This window comes from Drosophila teissieri, chromosome X, assembly GCF_016746235.2.
Source record: "Drosophila teissieri strain GT53w chromosome X, Prin_Dtei_1.1, whole genome shotgun sequence".
Taxonomy (NCBI): domain Eukaryota; kingdom Metazoa; phylum Arthropoda; class Insecta; order Diptera; family Drosophilidae; genus Drosophila; species Drosophila teissieri.
This window is the reverse complement of record NC_053034.1, coordinates 1,984,341-2,002,804: the sequence shown is the minus strand read 5'-3', so window position 1 is coordinate 2,002,804 and position 18,464 is coordinate 1,984,341. Positions and strand designations below refer to the sequence as shown.

The 18,464-nt window shown below is 48.2% G+C and overlaps 3 protein-coding genes across 3 annotated transcripts; 2 read left to right on the top strand and 1 right to left on the bottom strand.

Moving 5' to 3' along the window:
- Positions 1-1,085: 1,085 nt before the first annotated feature.
- Positions 1,086-5,979, top strand: LOC122624316 (collagen alpha-1(III) chain). Its single transcript, XM_043803812.1, has 2 exons — positions 1,086-1,170; positions 1,659-5,979. Exons 1-2 carry the CDS (start codon positions 1,129-1,131, stop codon positions 5,772-5,774), a joined length of 4,158 nt encoding a protein of 1,385 aa, XP_043659747.1. The 5' UTR covers positions 1,086-1,128; the 3' UTR covers positions 5,775-5,979.
- A 5,362-nt stretch (positions 5,980-11,341) lies between these two features.
- LOC122624641 lies at positions 11,342-12,262 on the top strand. Its single transcript, XM_043804300.1, has 2 exons — positions 11,342-11,552; positions 11,609-12,262. Exons 1-2 carry the CDS (start codon positions 11,382-11,384, stop codon positions 11,843-11,845), a joined length of 408 nt encoding a protein of 135 aa, XP_043660235.1. The 5' UTR covers positions 11,342-11,381; the 3' UTR covers positions 11,846-12,262.
- A 907-nt stretch (positions 12,263-13,169) lies between these two features.
- On the bottom strand, positions 13,170-14,106 carry LOC122624605 (moonshiner). Its single transcript, XM_043804245.1, has one exon. It carries the CDS (start codon positions 14,056-14,058, stop codon positions 13,513-13,515), a length of 546 nt encoding a protein of 181 aa, XP_043660180.1. The 5' UTR covers positions 14,059-14,106; the 3' UTR covers positions 13,170-13,512.
- Between the last annotated feature and the right edge of the window lie 4,358 nt (positions 14,107-18,464).

Genomic DNA, 18,464 nt, shown 5'->3' with positions numbered 1-18,464 from the left:
GGTAATGATGGGCACTGCAGGTGTCCGTTCCATATGGTAATTGAGGCTTCTGGGGAAACCGGGATGTCTTAACAGTAAATATTACTAAACCAAACCGAGAATAGAGCGGTTTGCCTTTAATTGGTCATCGTGGGAATGTCGTTAACAATATGAAACAACAATGAAACGTTACCTAAGCTTCTACAAACTTTTGTGTATTACCCTTGAGTGATGCTTGAACTCTAGAATGCTCGGCCTACGATCGTAAATTTCAAGGACTCCCCCAGTTATACAATTCCTTTGGGATCCGCTCAGACTTTATGTCATCTGACAAGAACTGTCCCAAATGATATGCATTTGGGACAGCAGATCACAGCTGAAGCGTTATCTTTAAACGGTATGCAAAAAAATGAAAAAGTGCTCATTTCTTGGGCATATTGTTGAAAATTACTCGCTAAAAGATCATTTGACTGCGTCATTGGCGAGAAAACTGCACTCGTAAATTTAGCTGTGGGGCTTATTCGGGCTGCCGACCCCAAGAATCGGGTTAAGTGAAACTTGATGAAGAAGTATAGGAATTGTCTGTCTGTAGGTCTGCTCTTTTAATATCTGTTATAATGTTTATTTAACTAGCTGGCGGCAAATAAAGCAAAGACTCCAGTCAACGGAAATGCGCAGCCCGCTTTATCAACATTTGCCTTGACGTTAGTGTTGGCCAAGATTAAGATTACGTATTTAAGAGTCAAAACAAATGGCAGGAAAGAAGAGTTTCTAAGTTCTAAGATAACAAGTCTGAGTCATAGATGGGTTATAAAGTGCGTGGTTCATGACCTGCACTATATCAAGTCTATGACCCCTAGAAGTAAATCAAATGTCACCTAATCGGGATTGGAAATGGTCATTTGGTTGATTTTTGTAAACTTTTGATATCACTTGCGCCGCAATACCATAAATTGGTTTAGCCACACGCGGCTATCGGCCAAAGCAAACAAGCGATTATCGCGTATTTGGCCAGCGTCAGCAGAGATTTTGCTCGGGAAGCTGGAGATTTGAAGATAGCGAGATATTTTGCATAAAAACCCTAAAGTCTGGCATACAGAGGATAGTAACGATTCTTCATTCGAACCAAAAACACATCCAACGAACACGATGACAACGAACCGATCCACCAGACTTCTGGTGTTGCTAGTGGTAATTGCATAATACCGGAACTCGCAGCCATCGCGTCATCCCGATCCAAGTCCAATCCCAACTTGTATCGAATACTGTCGCAATGGATTGTGTACCCAAACTTGTTCCATATTTTTTTTTTGCTGTTCTGTTTGGTTATTAATTTACTGACGTGTTGTACATGTATATATATTTTATTGGAATCCAATCGGTGTCGCACTTGGATACGCACATGCTGCGAAAAAACCGAAAAAATAATAATGCACCAATCAAAATCGAATCCGTAACGGAATCCGAATCCGAATCCGTAGCTCCCGGGACTCTTGTTACTTTGGATAACGTTCAAAGCGCTCGGCGATCACTCGAAAGTATCCTATGCAAGTGAAACGAAACCACAGTGTAATTGTTAAGGTCCCGAGACAAACAGTGCACCGACCCAATCCCCTGGAGCCCACACCCACTAACACGATCCTCCCCACCCCCCCGTGGGTTCTTTCTCTTTCCCACAGTTGACAGCCCTGGTGGCCAGCCAACAGGCGTATGCCGCCGCCGTGGGACTCAAGTGCGGTGGCAAGAGCGCCGTCTGCGTGGGACCACTCTCCTATCAGCAGTGCGTCGATGACCTGACCACCGGTCCGGTGGTGCCATGCGAGCTAAACACCCGCTGCGTCACCGACGGCCTCGAGATCTGTGTGCCGGTCAAGTCGGCCGCTGAGGCGCCCACGGCGGCTGTCGCCAAGATGGTGACCATCACCGACAGCCCCGTGGTGAGCGAGTCCGCCCCGCTCGTGGATTCCACCAGCAGTGGTAGCGGCGTAGAGATCTCCACCGAGGGTGTAGGTGCACCGGCCAGCGCTGTTCCGACTGAGCCATCTGCTCCGGTTGAGACCACTCAGGCTCCGGTTGAGACCACTCAGGCTCCGGTGGAGACCACACAGGCTCCGGTGGAGACCACACAGGTGCCGGAAGAGACCACCCAGATTCCGGTTGAGACCACTCAGGCACCGCTTGAAACCACCCAAGCTCCGGTCGAGACAACTACTGCAGCCATTGAGGAGACCACCACAGGATCGGAAGCACCACTGGAGCCGGAATCGACGGTGCCCAGCGATACAACTCCCGTGGACTCCACATTGGCACCCGGATCGGAAGGCACTTACCCAACCATTGAACCCAACACACCAGGAGCAGACCCCAACGCTCCGGCGGGAACGACTCTTGCTCCCGGCGAAGTCGATCCCAACAGCCCAATCGACCCCAATTCCCCTCTGAACCCGAACGCACCCGAAGAATCTACTAACGAACCCGGATTAGTTGACCCCACCCTACCGGCTGACACTACTGCAGATTCTCCTGTTGAAGGATCAACCGCAGCTCCCGGCACTCCGGCTGATGTAACCACTGCTGCTCCAGGCGCTCCAGGTGATGTCCCTACTGCAGCTCCCGGTTCCCCTGCTGAAGGATCCTCGGCAGCTCCCGGATCTCCTGCTGATGTTACCACCGCCGCTCCTGGCGCTCCAGCTGATGGATCCTCTGCCGCTCCTGGATCTCCTGCTGATGGATCGTCTGCCGCTCCTGGATCTCCTGCTGATGTCACCACCGCCGCTCCTGGCGCTCCAGCTGATGGATCCTCTGCCGCTCCTGGATCTCCTGCTGATGGATCGTCTGCCGCTCCTGGATCTCCTGCTGATGTCACCACCGCCGCTCCTGGCGCTCCAGCTGATGGATCCTCTGCCGCTCCTGGCACTCCAGCTGATGGATCGTCTGCCGCTCCTGGATCTCCTGCTGATGTCACCACCGCCGCTCCTGGCGCTCCAGCTGATGGATCCTCTGCCGCTCCTGGCACTCCAGCTGATGGATCGTCTGCCGCTCCTGGATCTCCTGCTGATGTCACCACCGCCGCTCCTGACGCTCCAGCTGATGGATCCTCTGCCGCTCCTGGCACTCCAGCTGATGGATCGTCTGCCGCTCCTGGATCTCCTGCTGATGTCACAACCGCCGCTCCTGGCGCTCCAGCTGATGGATCCTCTGCCGCTCCTGGATCTCCTGCTGATGGATCGTCTGCCGCTCCTGGATCTCCTGCTGATGTCACCACCGCCGCTCCTGGCGCTCCAGCTGATGGATCCTCTGCCGCTCCTGGCACTCCAGCTGATGGATCGTCTGCCGCTCCTGGATCTCCTGCTGATGTCACCACCGCCGCTCCTGGCGCTCCAGCTGATGGATCCTCTGCCGCTCCTGGATCTCCTGCTGATGGATCGTCTGCCGCTCCTGGATCTCCTGCTGATGTCACCACCGCCGCTCCTGGCGCTCCAGCTGATGGATCCTCTGCCGCTCCTGGTGCCCCTGCTGATGTTACGACTGCTGCTCCTGGCGCTCCAGCTGATGGATCCTCTGCCGCTCCAGCTGACGGATCGTCTGCCGCTCCTGGATCTCCTGCTGATGTCACCACCGCCGCTCCTGGCGCTCCAGCTGATGGATCCTCTGCTGCTCCTGGATCTCCTGCTGATGGATCGTCTGCCGCTCCTGGATCTCCTGCTGATGTCACCACCGCCGCTCCTGGAGCTCCAGCTGATGGATCCTCTGCCGCTCCTGGCCCTCCAGCTGATGGATCGTCTGCCGCTCCTGGATCTCCTGCTGATGTCCCCACCGCCGCTCCTGGCGCTCCAGCTGATGGATCCTCTGCCGCTCCTGGCCCTCCAGCTGACGGATCGTCTGCCGCTCCTGGATCTCCTGCTGATGTCACCACCGATGCTCCTGGCGCTCCAGCTGATGGATCCTCTGCCGCTCCTGGCGCTCCAGCTGATGGATCCTCTGCCGCTCCTGGTTCTCCTGCTGAAGGATCTTCCGCAGCTCCCGGATCTCCTGCTGATGTAACCACCGCCGCTCCTGGCTCTCCTGCTGAAGGATCCTCTGCCGCTCCTGGATCTCCTGCTGATGTAACCACCGCCGCTCCTGGCACTCCAGCTGATGGATCCTCTGCCGCTCCTGGATCTCCTGCTGATGGATCGTCTGCCGCTCCTGGATCTCCTGCTGATGTCACCACCGCCGCTCCTGGCGCTCCAGCTGATGGATCCTCTGCCGCTCCTGGATCTCCAGCTGATGGATCGTCTGCCGCTCCTGGATCTCCTGCTGATGTCCCCCCCGCCGCTCCTGGCGCTCCAGCTGATGGATCCTCTGCCGCTCCTGGATCTCCAGCTGATGGATCGTCTGCCGCTCCTGGATCTCCTGCTGATGTCACCACCGCCGCTCCTGGCGCTCCAGCTGATGGATCCTCTGCCGCTCCTGGTTCTCCTGCTGAAGGATCTTCCGCAGCTCCCGGATCTCCTGCTGATGTAACCACCGCCGCTCCTGGCTCTCCTGCTGAAGGATCCTCTGCCGCTCCTGGATCTCCTGCTGATGTAACCACCGCCGCTCCTGGCATTCCAGCTGATGGATCCTCTGCCGCTCCTGGATCTCCAGCTGATGGATCGTCTGCCGCTCCTGGATCTCCTGCTGATGTCACTACCGCCGCTCCTGGCGCTCCAGCTGATTCCAGTGTCCCAGCTGGTGGAGCTCCTGCTGATTCCAGTGTCCCCGCTGGTGGAGTTCCTGCTGATTCCAGTGTCCCCGCTGGTGGAGTTCCTGCTGATTCCAATGCTCCAGCTGGTGGTGATCCTGCTGGCTCCAATGCTTCCGCTAGTAGCACGCCTGGACCATCTTCTGCGGGATCAAATCCGCCAGTTATACCATCGATTCCGGTACTTCCTGGCGGAGCTGGCTCTTGGCCATGGCATCCTCGCCCAAACAGTCCGATCCTGCCGCCATCCTGGAGACCTCAGCTTCCTGGACAAAATGGCCCAGGTGCTCCTGGCAGTGGGCTAATCAATGGCAGTGTCAACCCGTCCCAACGCCCACATCCTTTCTGGCCCAACTGGCAAAACTGGGTAAACAGCTGGCGACCAACAAAGCCAGTTCCTAGCACCGAGGCTCCTGTCCAACCGCAGAATCCTCAGCAGCCGCAGCAACCCCAAAATCCACAGCAGCCCCAGCAACCGCAGAACCCTCAACAGCCTGCAAACAACAATGCTGAGAACGCCGAAAGCGTAGAGCAAGCTGCTCCAGTTCCACCAGCCGAAGGACCAGCGTCTAACGAGAATGCCTCCGTTGAGGACAGCAACAAGGCGCCAAGCGAGAAGTCGAAGGACAAGCCAAAGTCCGGGGAGGATCAGTCCAAGGAGCAGGAACAGAAGAAGCCCAGCTCTGAGGAGAAGGAGAAGGACAGCAAGGAGAAGAGCGATAAAGACAGCAAGGAGAAGAAGGACAATGATAACAAGGACAAGAAGGACAAGTCCAAGGAGGAGAAGGACAACGAGTCCCAGAAGGACAACGAAGGCGACGACGAGCCGAGCTCCAAGGAGAAGAAGCAATACGTCAAGGACCTGATCAAGAAGCTGAAGAAGGGCGACGAGTGCGACGAGGACGACGTCTATCCGGATGTCCGCGACTGCCGCAAATACTACCGCTGCGAGGTGAAGAAGTCCGGCAAGCACAAGTTCGCCCACCTGCGCTGCGACAAAAAGGAGCGATTCGACTGGCTTGCCCAGTCCTGTGTGCCCAAGGACGAGGCCCGCTGCCTGGAAAAATAGGACTGGCATAGGAAACAACTCCATCTCCGTTCGACCTGCCGCCTTCCAATGATAGCCTCACAATCAACTTTACTTTAATATTGGCAATCTCCAATCTTCAATCTCCATTTCCCTGGTCCTATTTAATTTATTGCTCCAACTTAAATATGCATACTTTTTTTTTGTTTTCCTCAATAAATCTTGAACCTTATGAAAATCTGGCAAATCAATTGTCTTCTTTGGGAAAAAATACTATCAGATTTCTCTTCTTTTACGATTTTCAAAGAAAAAATGTAAAAAGAAATCGAATTACTCGACACTTTCCATGCTTAAATGCTATTTAAATGCGTTTATTGCACAACTGTTTCGTTCTTGTTCTCAACAATTTGCTGATTATGCCGCCAATCCTTCTCGATGGCGCATAATGAGTAAAGGAAGTTTCGGCAAAGTTTCCGCAGAGCTTCCTTAAAGCATCTCACTTACACTTGCCAAGTTTTTTTCCTATCTAAATATTTAGTGTAGCATACAATTTTGAAGTGAAACGTAAACAGGAGCAAAAAAGCACTGAGGGGGAAAGTGCATTGGGCTGGCTCCAGTTGAGGCCAGAAGGCAGATATAGCCGGGGAGCAGGAGCCGGAGCCGGAACTGGAGTCCCTGACCCCCAACTACTGGATACCAGATCCATATAAAGCGGGAGAAGCAGGAAGAGAGAGGGAGAAAGAGAGAGAGAAAGGGGGAGAGTGGGGGAGTGAAGCAGAGCAATACACTTAAGTTGATTCGCTGTCATCCATTGCAGCTCATTTATCATTAGACGGAGTCACACAGGACCAGGCCTGGCTACAGTTTCAGTGTCGTCTAAGCAGGACGAGGACGAGGACGATGACGAGGACGCGGAGGTGGGTGTGGTTGTGGAGAGAAGGATCAAGGACGGGGGACATGGGCGCGTCAAGAGCAAGCCCAACACTTTGCAGGGAACGAAAAGCGGGGAGACCACGACAACGACGACGAAGTAATTCAATTTTTATCGTGGGTAATTTTGTAACGAGAAACGAAGCAAGCAAATGCAATGGGTTTGGGGTTTGCAGCTTTACGCTTATATAAATATATATCTATGTACATATAGATATATATATATATACTGGATGAACGAGTGTGGGTGTGGGGATATAAGAGACCGTCGCTGACCGTGCTGATAAGAGCGAGATGGAAATGTCATACAGCCAATGACACGAGAATTGTGGGCTGACACCGAAAGCCAAGGCGTTAACCCTCCAACACCACAGAGGCCACAGCCTATTCCTATACATATATCTATGAAAACATAGCTTTAAACAACTATTTCTCGAAAGTTTCATGATCTATTCCACTCACTCTTACTCATAGCTATTAAAGCTCCATAGCTCATGATTGCTTGCTTACTTGTTTTCAAAAAAAGACACGAACAGAATAAACCGAATTAAAGTCAGAGAGATCACAAGCGTCAAGGAAATCTTAATTAACGATCTGATTTGAAATAAGTTGGCAACATTAAAGGGTTAAACAAAAAACAGAACGGGTCGAGGTCGAAAAAGTGCATGGGATGGTTGGTGGCTGGTGGCGGGTGGCGTCGTGACACAGAGTGGTGCAACGCAATGTGCGACCATACGTTGAAAATTCAATTTGCCTGATGACTTGCTGTGGTTTAAATACGGCCAAAAAGCGACAGCGCACATTAAACTCATTGCCGCCGTTGTGGCCAAACGGATAAAAGGCGAAACGGACCGTCGAACGACGGGCACCATGACTACAGCATCCATGTTGGACCCGTTGCCCAACAGATTCACCCATCCATGTCCAGCCAGCTGCACATTATATACTTATGCATACGATGCAACAAAAAACGACGAGGAGCCACAAAAAAACAAAAAAAATAAAGGACACAAGCACAAAAAAAATATTAAAAAAAGGCAATAGCAGCAACAGCAACAGCAGCAGCAGGACAAAAAAATAAAGCCAGCAGAATGAGACAGCGGCGCGCGCAAAAAGCGTAAACTTTGTTAACTCCATTTGACAACACGGCGGGAGTGGAGCAGAGCAGAGCAGAGTGCATGGAGCATGGAATTCAGGGTTCCATAGTCCGGTATGGAATCCAGGCCGGCATCCAGGCCACATGGACGCGCACGAGTCCCACTTGAAGCCAGGCCGTTGATTGCATTTCATGCGCTTGGAAAATCAATTTTTATTTAATTAATGTGCCTCGTTGCATGCATTACACATATGCCCGGCATGGAGCCATGGTAAAAGTACTGCATAAAGCTAAAGCGATATATAGGTTGATGTCCATGTAATAATAATAGCGCAGCTTGCTGAAGATTTAGTTATCCGGAAACGAGTTTCACCCACCAAACTGACCCTATTCCATAGCTCTATTATATTGACATACTTTTGCCAGGTAAAGGTATGTTCTATCATGGTCATGGGTCAAGTAAATGAGTAATGTCTTCCTCAACTGAAGTGGAGAACCAACTGGTAATATGCCGGCTAAATACTTCCTTGTCAGTGGACTGACTACCTATGCACCACCTTCTGACTAAGGCCTGTTTAAGACCTCTTTCCGCCGTCTCGATTTCCGTAGTGCTACCTTTCGCCAACTTCTTGAGCGCCCACGAAACCAAAGCGAAGCCCTCCATGTTCAGTACTCCAATCGCATACCGCCTACCGCCTACCGCCAGCAGCCATCCGCCGCCAAGGGAATCCAACTGACCGAGCATGGGTCTGGCTTTTGGGAATTCGCAGAGAAGCCAGTAACATCAATCAGCGATCCCATCTAAATGCCATCAAATGGCATTTTCCACTGCCGCCTGCCAGGAAGCACAATGACGCCGCGGGGAGTTCACCGTCAAGTGGTGGGTGGATTGGATTTTGGAGTGGGTGTTTTTCTGGATCTGCAAGGTGCTGCAACAAACAATGGCGGGGGCACACTAACTGGCAACTTGTACTTGTATATTTAATATTCACATTTCAATGGTTTTTTTTTTCCCTCTCTTTGTTTTCATTCGGGCGAGTGTGCGTGTGGGTGTATGTGTTTCTGTGGGTGGGTTGGTGTGCACCCGACTTTTCACCATCACCCAAATGGATTCATTGCGCAATTTATCCAGCTTGGGGTTCGGTTCAGCTCAGTTCAGTTTGGTTCGGTTCCTTGGCCCCAGTGAGTTTTCCCCTGTTTGCTTTGACTTTTGAGCTTTCCTTTTCTTTTCTGTCAAGGAATCTGGCAACAGCTACTCCTGCACATCCTATCCCATCGCCTTCGCCTTCGCCAGCGCCAACGCCATCGCTGCCTTGTATTTATAAAATTTTCATAAAGTTTCGTGTTATTAAAAATGGAATATATTCTCGCGCGAATACGCAATGGAATATTAATAGCATGAAAGAGCTTGAATTTTAATGCAGATCCACAAATGACTGGTACATAAGTAGCAGCCAAGGCAGCACAATTTCATATCCTTTAGGAGTCAGGAATGAGCGAAAGTCCTTTTCCTGTCAATGGGAAATCTGTGCATATCTCCGTAAGGGTCAACATTCACGTTTTCACTCACTGGCGTCGTACACTTTCAGAAAATCATCACGATGCTCATGGTGAAAATGTAATATATATATATTTGCGAAAAAGCCAAACCCTTAAATGATTCCACAGCCAACTATCTGAGTATCTGAGTAGTTATGAGCTTAATATTGATACTTCACAATATATAAATAGATATTTTGTTCAGTGCACACACGCATCCATGGCAAATGAAGGTGTTCCGTGAAAGGAAACATGCTCGGCGTTTCCACAATATATCACAGCGTGAAAATGGAGGATGGCCAACAGGATGACCCAGTAAGTGAACCCGAATCCCCGAGTGCTGGCCAATGGATGGGTGCCAAAGTTCGCAGCCAGTCAGGCCGAAATGCTGCGCAGGTGTTGGCTGCCAAAGGTAAAGCCAGGTCCTGCTGTCCGCCATGCGGATGCGGGGTAATTGCCTTGAAAGGCCGCTGAAAGCCCTCAAACAAATTATAAATTGTTTCTCCACGGCGAGAGGCCCGGCTCAAAAGGGGTTAACAACATTTGACGGCAGCAGCCCCAATTCAACTCACTCATTACCCCGACTCTGGATCTGGATCTGGCTCTGGCGCTGCTTCCAGGCCCATCTCCATCTCCATCTGCAGCTCTAGCTTCTTGTCCTTCTTCGCCTGTCTTATCTGAGGCCGCTGATCCATCACCTGGCGTATGGCGCTTGGCGCATGGAGTTGAAAGTGGGAGCGGGCCGGGATCTGGTGTTCCTGGGTGTACTCAGTCTTCAGACTTCGGCTTATGAGGCCGTCGTGAGGCATTTTCTGATTGCGTGTGCATTTTTAATGCGGCCTGCCTTTTGGCCTTTCAGCCACTACGCACTTCATTCATCAATGTGCCTGGCCTAAATGGAGGAGCCACTCTCCACTGCGCCTTGGTTGGCCATCGCCTTCGTCCCGCCAAGACAAATGATGATGTGTATCCAGATTCCTTTTCGACATTTCCCTTTTGTTTTACTCGCTGCGGAGCTGACCCCCTGCTCCTCCTCGGTTTCCTCGTTCTACTCTTTCCGCAGGTCCGCTTACTCTTGCCAAGTGGCTTGCGCTGCACATGCGAGTATTATTATTGGTATTATTATAATCAAGCTCTAGGAAATGTCTATGGTCATTTGACAGAATTGTTATTATAGAGAATGAAGTAAACTGAAAGTAAATAAAACGGATCAAGCTTTCGGATTCAAATGATTATGTTGCATACTTTCGGGCAGCTTAAAAGGTAATTTGCATGGCACATTCCCATAAACCAATTCTCCAATTCTGCAAAGATAAACATATATATATGTCTATGCACAAATGTTAGTAATTGAATGAAGGGTATACCAGTGTCGGCTTGCAGAAAGTTGGTCTCCTTGCGCTCGCAGTGCTTACTTTGATTTTTATAAATTTTAGATGGCACACGCCTTTGCCTTTTGCCATCGCATCCCATCGCATCGCACCGTATCGCCTTCACCTGCGTTTCTGTGCTGTTCGCTAATGAAATATGAATAATTAACACTGTGTTTTCTTTTTGTTCTACTTCATTTGGAGCTCATTATTTTTGGCTCACTGCATTTGGCCCCTGCTATTTGACTTTTGGCCTCGCCCGCGTTGTCATATCTTGGCGAAGGGATTCTATACTGTGAATTCCGGCTAATTACGCCGGAGTGGAGCCAGTTATTCCGTCAATTATTTATGCAGAAGCTTCCTTGCAGATTGCTAGCAACTTTGTTTGTTTTGCTTTGGGCTTCGATATATTTCTGCGATCCGATACCGATTCTCAACGACAAGGTATCGATTACTCTCGGTACTCGATTCTTACATCTTCAAATCAAAACAAATCAACTTATTTCATCACTAAAAATGTGCACTTACGCCACACACGTATACAAACTAAAACTATAAAATATAGCATGTAAATAAGACAATCCTTTCGTTTGATATGTACATTTATCGAATACAATCGATTGCTTGTCATCGTAAGCGGCATTAGTTTGAAAGAAACGAAAGAAGAAGAACATTACGTTTAAAGTTTAAGAACGTTGAGATTTGGCCAGAAACATGGCCTACTATTTGGAACACGTGCTCGTTGGCGATCGGATTCCACTGGATGAGGGTGTCCACGTTCTGGGACGCCACTCCCAATGCACCTGCCTAATGAAGTACGACTACATGTCCCGATTCCACGCCCTTGTTCTGGTTAAGCATGGCAAAATATTCATTAAGGAGCTGGTAAGATGCGGATTACGTTGGTGCGCGCCGCTAGTAATCCTCCTCGCAATTTCCAGAATACCAACAATGGTGTATTTATCAACTATTCGCCGGAGCGAATTGGCACGGAATGGCGGGAACTATCCGTGGGCGATGATCTCTGTTTTGGGGTCAAAATAAACAGCGAGGTCGCCGTGGAGATACCGATTACGTTCGGGATTTTCACCGTTAAGGCGGAGGAGCTGCTTCACTCCCTTGCTGTCGTCGACAGCAGTAGTGTACAACACAACGGAAAGCCATCCAGTTCGCCATAGAGCAGGGTGCAGAAATGCAAATGCCCCACTTAACGACACAATCCCATTTGGGGAGGCGTTAATTTTCCAAGCCCGATAAGACCATGGAACTGGATCCTAAGGACCAGAGTCCTTGCATACAAATCGCCAACAAGAAGCTACTGCAATCCGACAAAAACCACACACACAGTTGCGGCTGAAATAATAGGTATTAGGCAACTACTTAGGAAACTATTTAATTGTATCATGTTACAATCAACTAATTGTATTTGCACTTGGTGAAACCAAATTATGAAAGCACTGAGAACCAGGACAGGAAAACTGGTCAAACACAAAAATGACACAGCAAAAACCAAACCGTTTAAACACTTCGCTGTGTTGCCCTGTAATTGCTTAAACTTGGAAGACACTTTGTAGAATTCGATGGGCTAACTTTGGTAGAAGAAGGATAATTTATTTAATAATAATGTATTTAACTCTGCAATTTTGTATCAAGCAGCTTGATTATGTAATTTATATAAGCTGCTTGATAATGTCATTTATATAAGCTGGTTGAGCTTTGAAATTACGAGGCTAATGTTTCGATTGTAGCTGTTCACTTTGCAATCCTCTGAGTATCCTGCAATCCTTATTGCAGCATAATTTGGCTGGTAATTATGCAACAAGAGATGGGCGCTACGTGTAGAGATTTGGTTGGTTTCCTTATGACAGCCACGACCACAATTGGAAATTCGCCATAAAACGCAACACGCTGTATAAGTTGTAATGACCACAAAGAAATGTAGAAAGGTTCAGGCTAACGAACAAGTTCTACGAGTATTATAGAAGTTAAACTGTTTTGCCATAGACTGTGTGTGTGCTGGCATGGGTTATTTTGGGCGCACCCCGTGTCAATTGTAACGCTTTCAGTGTCGACGCCCCTGACTAATTTGTCACTTTTGTTCTCGCCTCGATGGGACTTTCAGAATTACTTGTTTGTTTGTTTTTCTGTATTTTATACCAGTTGCCCATTTTTGGCAGTTTTTTTCTTTTTCTTTTTTTGGCTGACAACCCTTTTCAAGGGCAATTTCGTATTCAAATGTTGTTTGACTCCGGTGTCTGTCTCGCTTTCTCTGCATTTAGTTGCTGTACGTGTTCGGTGTGATCTGCCCCCTGGCTGTCATTTTCGTCGTAGCCAGTACTTTGAACAACATCCCCACCGGAGGAGAGCTCTCATTCGCACGTAATTAGCTGTTAATTTGGACTACCACTTGGCAACCGGGCGAGGAATTTCCTTTGTAACTTCTCCATGTTTCGGTGTGGGACAGACCGCTCCTGCGGAAATTGGGGGGGAAAAATAAAAATGTTTTTGATTTGCCACAGGAGACTCATGTCTCCGTCGTATAGTTTATTAGCTATGCTTTTGCTTCTCTATATGTTTGATTTTAATTGGTTAGATTTTCGAATGTTAACAAATGTTTTTGGCAGCTTAGCTTAATGGCATTTTTTGATACACGCTTACAACAGAAAATCGATGGTTTTTTGGGTTGAATGATACAAACATTACATAAATGCTGGACTCTAACATGTAGTTTGTAGAAATCTTATCAATTAAATTGTAGAACAACATTTATATTGGCGTTGGTACGCCTATTACTATTACTATTACTATTAATGTTTATAACAAATTCAACTTAAAATAGTATGGCTCAAACTTTCTCCAAGGTAACAACTTCGTCCACAAACTTCTGGAGCTCGGCTTGGCCCTCAGCGTCGGGGGCATCCATGATCTTGTTGAGGATCTCCCAGTGAAAGTGCTTATTCAATAGGCCCTGCTTGATAGCAAAGGCGGGCATTACGATGTCGAAGTGTCTCGACACTTTCCAAGTGGCACGCAGTCGCGGAATGTAGATGCGATTGCTGACCACCTCGTTGTCGTCCACATCGTAGATGCAGTACTCCTCGCGCTCCTCCTCGCCGTACAGATCCTGCTGCTGCGGAGCGATTTTCTTGGCCCGGCTACGGGGCTTCTTTGGCACAGGCGGTAGGGGATTCGATTCCGGCTGGCGGTTGGCCAGCTTCGCCATGCATCTGACTTGCAGTGCGTCCAGCGCCTGGCACTCCATGTGGCTTAGGTTCGGCATGTCGCGGCACAGTCCTTCCAGCATGTCGGTCAGCACATCCTGCGGAAAGCGACACGACTCCGGGATCCAGTTGCCATTGGTGGGCAACATCTTGCCCATGCGACCAATCATTGTAATTGAAATGGATTTCCCAATGGATCTTATTGTTGAATGAAAGCTTTGACGATCGAAGATGTGGGCGTCGATCGATATATCGATACTATGATCATCGTTTTACTGCAATGAGTGGGATGATTATAAGGTGTACACACTGATATTGATGTGGAAGCTCTTAGGCAAATGTAAAAGCTTAAAGTAAAAGATAAATCAATAACATTGGTAAACTGTTAAAGGTGTAGAATTCCATCACAAATGTATAATGTTGCATTTTGTTGAGAGGTAATGTTTGATTTAAAGTACATATTTAGTTTTAGAAACTATTTACTCTTCTTTGTTAGAAAAGAAACGTAAATTTAAAGAGCTTCTATTAATGTCACTTTAACTTCAACATCCTGGGCGACGGGCAGCTCCAGTTTCATGTGAGACGTCACAAGGACCAAGGAGCAGTAAACATTGGGGCACCACCCCCTGCAGTGCAACCCCTAGCCCCCCTTCCAAACATATGGTGACCCAAGCAACCCCGGGAACCCAACTGACAAGCAAATTACTTGACCGGGGCCACACACCAACCACAAGTCAAGGTATGGCTGGCAACCGTTAACTTTGCAGCTAATTATAAATGAAATCCGATATCAAAAGGCACACTGGCACACGCCTTTGTGCAACACCCAGTCGCCACCACCCCCTCACACACACACACACACACAGGGAACCAGCCATCGAACACACAGACAATGCCAATTCATTTGGAGTTTTGGAAGTCCTGGTCTTGGAGTCCTACAGTCCTGGAGTCCTACCGGCCGCCAGTCTGTGGTTCTCGGCAAACAAACAAATAATGAAATCAGCACAAAGGGGCGGGAAACGGGGTGGCATCGGCGCGGGGGGGTAGCTGGAGTGCTGGCGTATTGTGGGCGTGGACCGAGAACAAAGTGGAAAATTCATAAAATGTCATTGTCGCTTTATTAAAACGCGCCAAAAACCTTCACGATTCCCCACCACTTGCATCGCAGTCTAACCCCCATTTCTAACACACAATTATGCAGTGCAAAAAATAATTCTTCGATATGTAATTCATGTCTATAGCATAGAACTTACTGATATGCAGTTGAGGAAAATTACCTATTTCATTTACTTGTTTTATAATCGAACATGTTGAACATTGAACCCTACAATTCAATTGTGGCAAGTGCAAAAAGTATACTCTTTTGGAAACCTTATAATAACATTTAGTTGAAACCCCAATTGTTAGTATTTTTGCCAGTGTACCCACACATAGATGTCAATCGTGGTACAACGAAGGGCGTGTTTCCGAGGGGGGTTTCGGGAATGGGTGGGGGTGGTAAGTGGGTGGGTGGCTTTGGCAAATTGGGCGGACGGCGACGTTGTCTGCTTTGCCATCGACAGCTGTTGGCGTCATTTACAAAAGCTTTTTGGCCGTTTTATGGGATTTTGCAACAGTTTCATTTTCATTTTGCGCAGGGCGCGCACTCACACACACACACACACACTCACGAGCAGGACCAGGAGGAGGGGGGCGAAGTTTGGGGGGGCTTGGGGGTCGCATAATGCCGCCATTAGAAGTTGCCGCCAAGCACTTGCTAACGCCAAAAGATGATGATGAGCAGCAGCAGCGGCAGCAGCAAGAGCAATAGCAACAAGGACGATATGCCATATGAGTATGCAGTGGCATTCGCAGAAGGGGTCAACAACTCCCATATATTCCAATACTACTTTGAAATTATAAGTTTATAACTTAATTGAAAGTAACTAGATATAATCAAACACTCTACGATTTTAACACATTGGTAGCTAGTTTATAAAGGAGCACACACTTTAGTTATGCGCCCTCCCCCCTAATAATTTATTAGAATCGCCCATGCATGTTACGCCGTAGTGGTATTTGTAGTGGTGCGATGTTGCGACAACGATAATAGCTCCAACGTTTGTTGATTCGTTTGCCGTCTATATATGTATGTATGTCTGCCTGCCTGCCCAACCCAAAACCCCCAAACACCCGAACCCCCAAAAACCCCTGCCCATGCAACCATAACCATTTTCCCTTGCCCATTTTACCAAGCGTCGTCGTCATCGTCAGCGTCATATTTGAACTTTTAATATTGACGCCATTTAACACGTTCGGGTGGAAATTTTATAAATGACTCTGTCTGTCGCTGGCTGGCTCCCTACTATGCCCCCCTGTAACACCCCCTGTAACACCCCCTGTAAGACCCCTTGTAACCTTCTTGTAACCCCCTATAACCCATGTAACCCGTGTAACCCCCTTTGTCACCCCCTTGCCACCGCCACTGTAACCGACAACCTTCGATACCCATCGACGCGACAAGGAACAATGATGATTATGCGGCTGATTTGGGCCGTGAGTAGTGTGCCTTGAAAATGCAGTTTACCCGATAAATTACTCGACTGTTTGTGGCCAGGACATGGATAATTGAATCAATGGAATCAATGCGATCAAAACTTTGAAGTTGGGCCCACTAAATAAATTTCATAATAAATCGATTTAATTTTGAATTAAACACACAAGACGCTTTACAAATATACGTAATTTTATAAGTTTAGTGATCTTCTTAGTTGTAATCCGAAACCGTTGCTCCCAGTTCCTTGAAGTCCTTGTTCAACCTGTCAAAAGTCATTTGCGGCCTTTAGGTTGGATTGTCTGCGAATTAGCTGGAGAGCAAATCACTTAAAGCGACCGCGCAGCTCAATCACGGCAGCTCCAGGACGTTTTGGGGCGGGACACTGGGACATTAGGACATCGGGACAACAGGACATCAGGACATCAGAGCATCAGGACACGACAGTGGAGTCACTATCGAATGTCAGGAGTGTGTGGCATCTTATAAATCGATATGAGTGTCTGTTGCACAGACAGCAGCGAGACTGAGACTGAAGTTCGATCGTTACTGCCGCTGACAAGAGTGCCTGTCCTGGCATACACTGCCATAAATAAAGTAGTAATTTACGAAATATATGCAATTTCCTGAGCTATTTGTTGTAGATTTATAAGATAGCTTAAAGATAACTATGCTTTTGACTTTGGTCAAAATTTAAACAGTAGTTGGAGAGCAAACAAGAAACGCTGCATACATTACCCGTAACAAGTGAACATTTTTTCTGCCTGTGCAGCTGTGAGGGGTGCAAATGGGCGCAGGGACTGTGGCATCGCGTCATCTTGTCAAATATTTCGCGCTAAATTAACACGACAGCGCGCCCAAATGGAGTAAGAAGATGTCAGCCGGGCCGAGAGGACAGACCTGGCACAGAGTCGCTAGTTGCAAGTGCCGGGTCCTCAAAGGACGCCAGAAAAAAAGTACAGCTCAAGTGGTGCAGGGGCGTTGCAAAAGGGGGGAAGGGGGTAGGTGGTTGGAAAGGAGGCGGTGTTGGTGCGGATGGCATTGCCATGTGCCGGCTCCTTTGCACATACTGGTACATAACTCAAATAGCGACGCAGTTGTCTGCACCCGCCCCCCTCCCCATTTGTATGTGTGTGTGTGTGTGTGTAAGTGCATAATTTGTTGGCTTTGTGCAACAGCCCCCTCGTCGGACTCCCCTTTTGCCACCCACCCCTCCCTGAATGGCAGACGAAGCCGTGCCAGGCATCAAGACAGGCCAAAAGTCGTTTGGTCGACCAGGACATGCAGCCAGTTGTTTCGAGCCGAAGATCGCACTACCCTACAGGCATATATATTAAAATATATCTAACATTTATGAGTAGGGTGCACCGTGTTTTGATCTTAGTGGAACCTTAACTAGAACCTAATGCCATATTATAATCCTAATAGATCTCAATGACTTACAATAACCAACAAACCTGCAGAAAGGGTATTAAAAAGTGAAAGAGGACGAAGACTGGAAAGATGCTCGCAACAGCTGCCGCTTGCAAAAGTTAACACTAACTAAGGACAGGCGGAAAGACAGACAGGGTGGCAGAATGAGAGGGCTTGATAGACAGAAAGAGGCGGCAAGAGTTGGTGCGACAGAGATAGAGACAGGGACAGAGACAGGGACAGAGAGTGGGAAAGTGAGTGGGAGTGAGAGCGACACAGACAGGGCATATTATTAAAAATGATAGCAGCAATTTAGGCGCCGGCGTAATTAAAATTAGTCAACCTAATGATGCATCATCATCATTATCAGACAGCGGTGGCAGCAAGTTAAGCCTGCTATTCAGCTTTCCCCATTTTATGTCTGCCCCTTCAAAGACCAAAGTGGCAATAAATCGGAATTTAAAGATCTTGAAAAATGATCACAACATGGAATAAAATAATCAATAAAATATCTTGCGGAATTCCACTTTAGAAACTATGTATAAGCTATATCATATAATATCCCTATACAGAAGTGACTTGTATAATTCATTAATTTTCATAGACCATTACAAATATTTATACATTTTC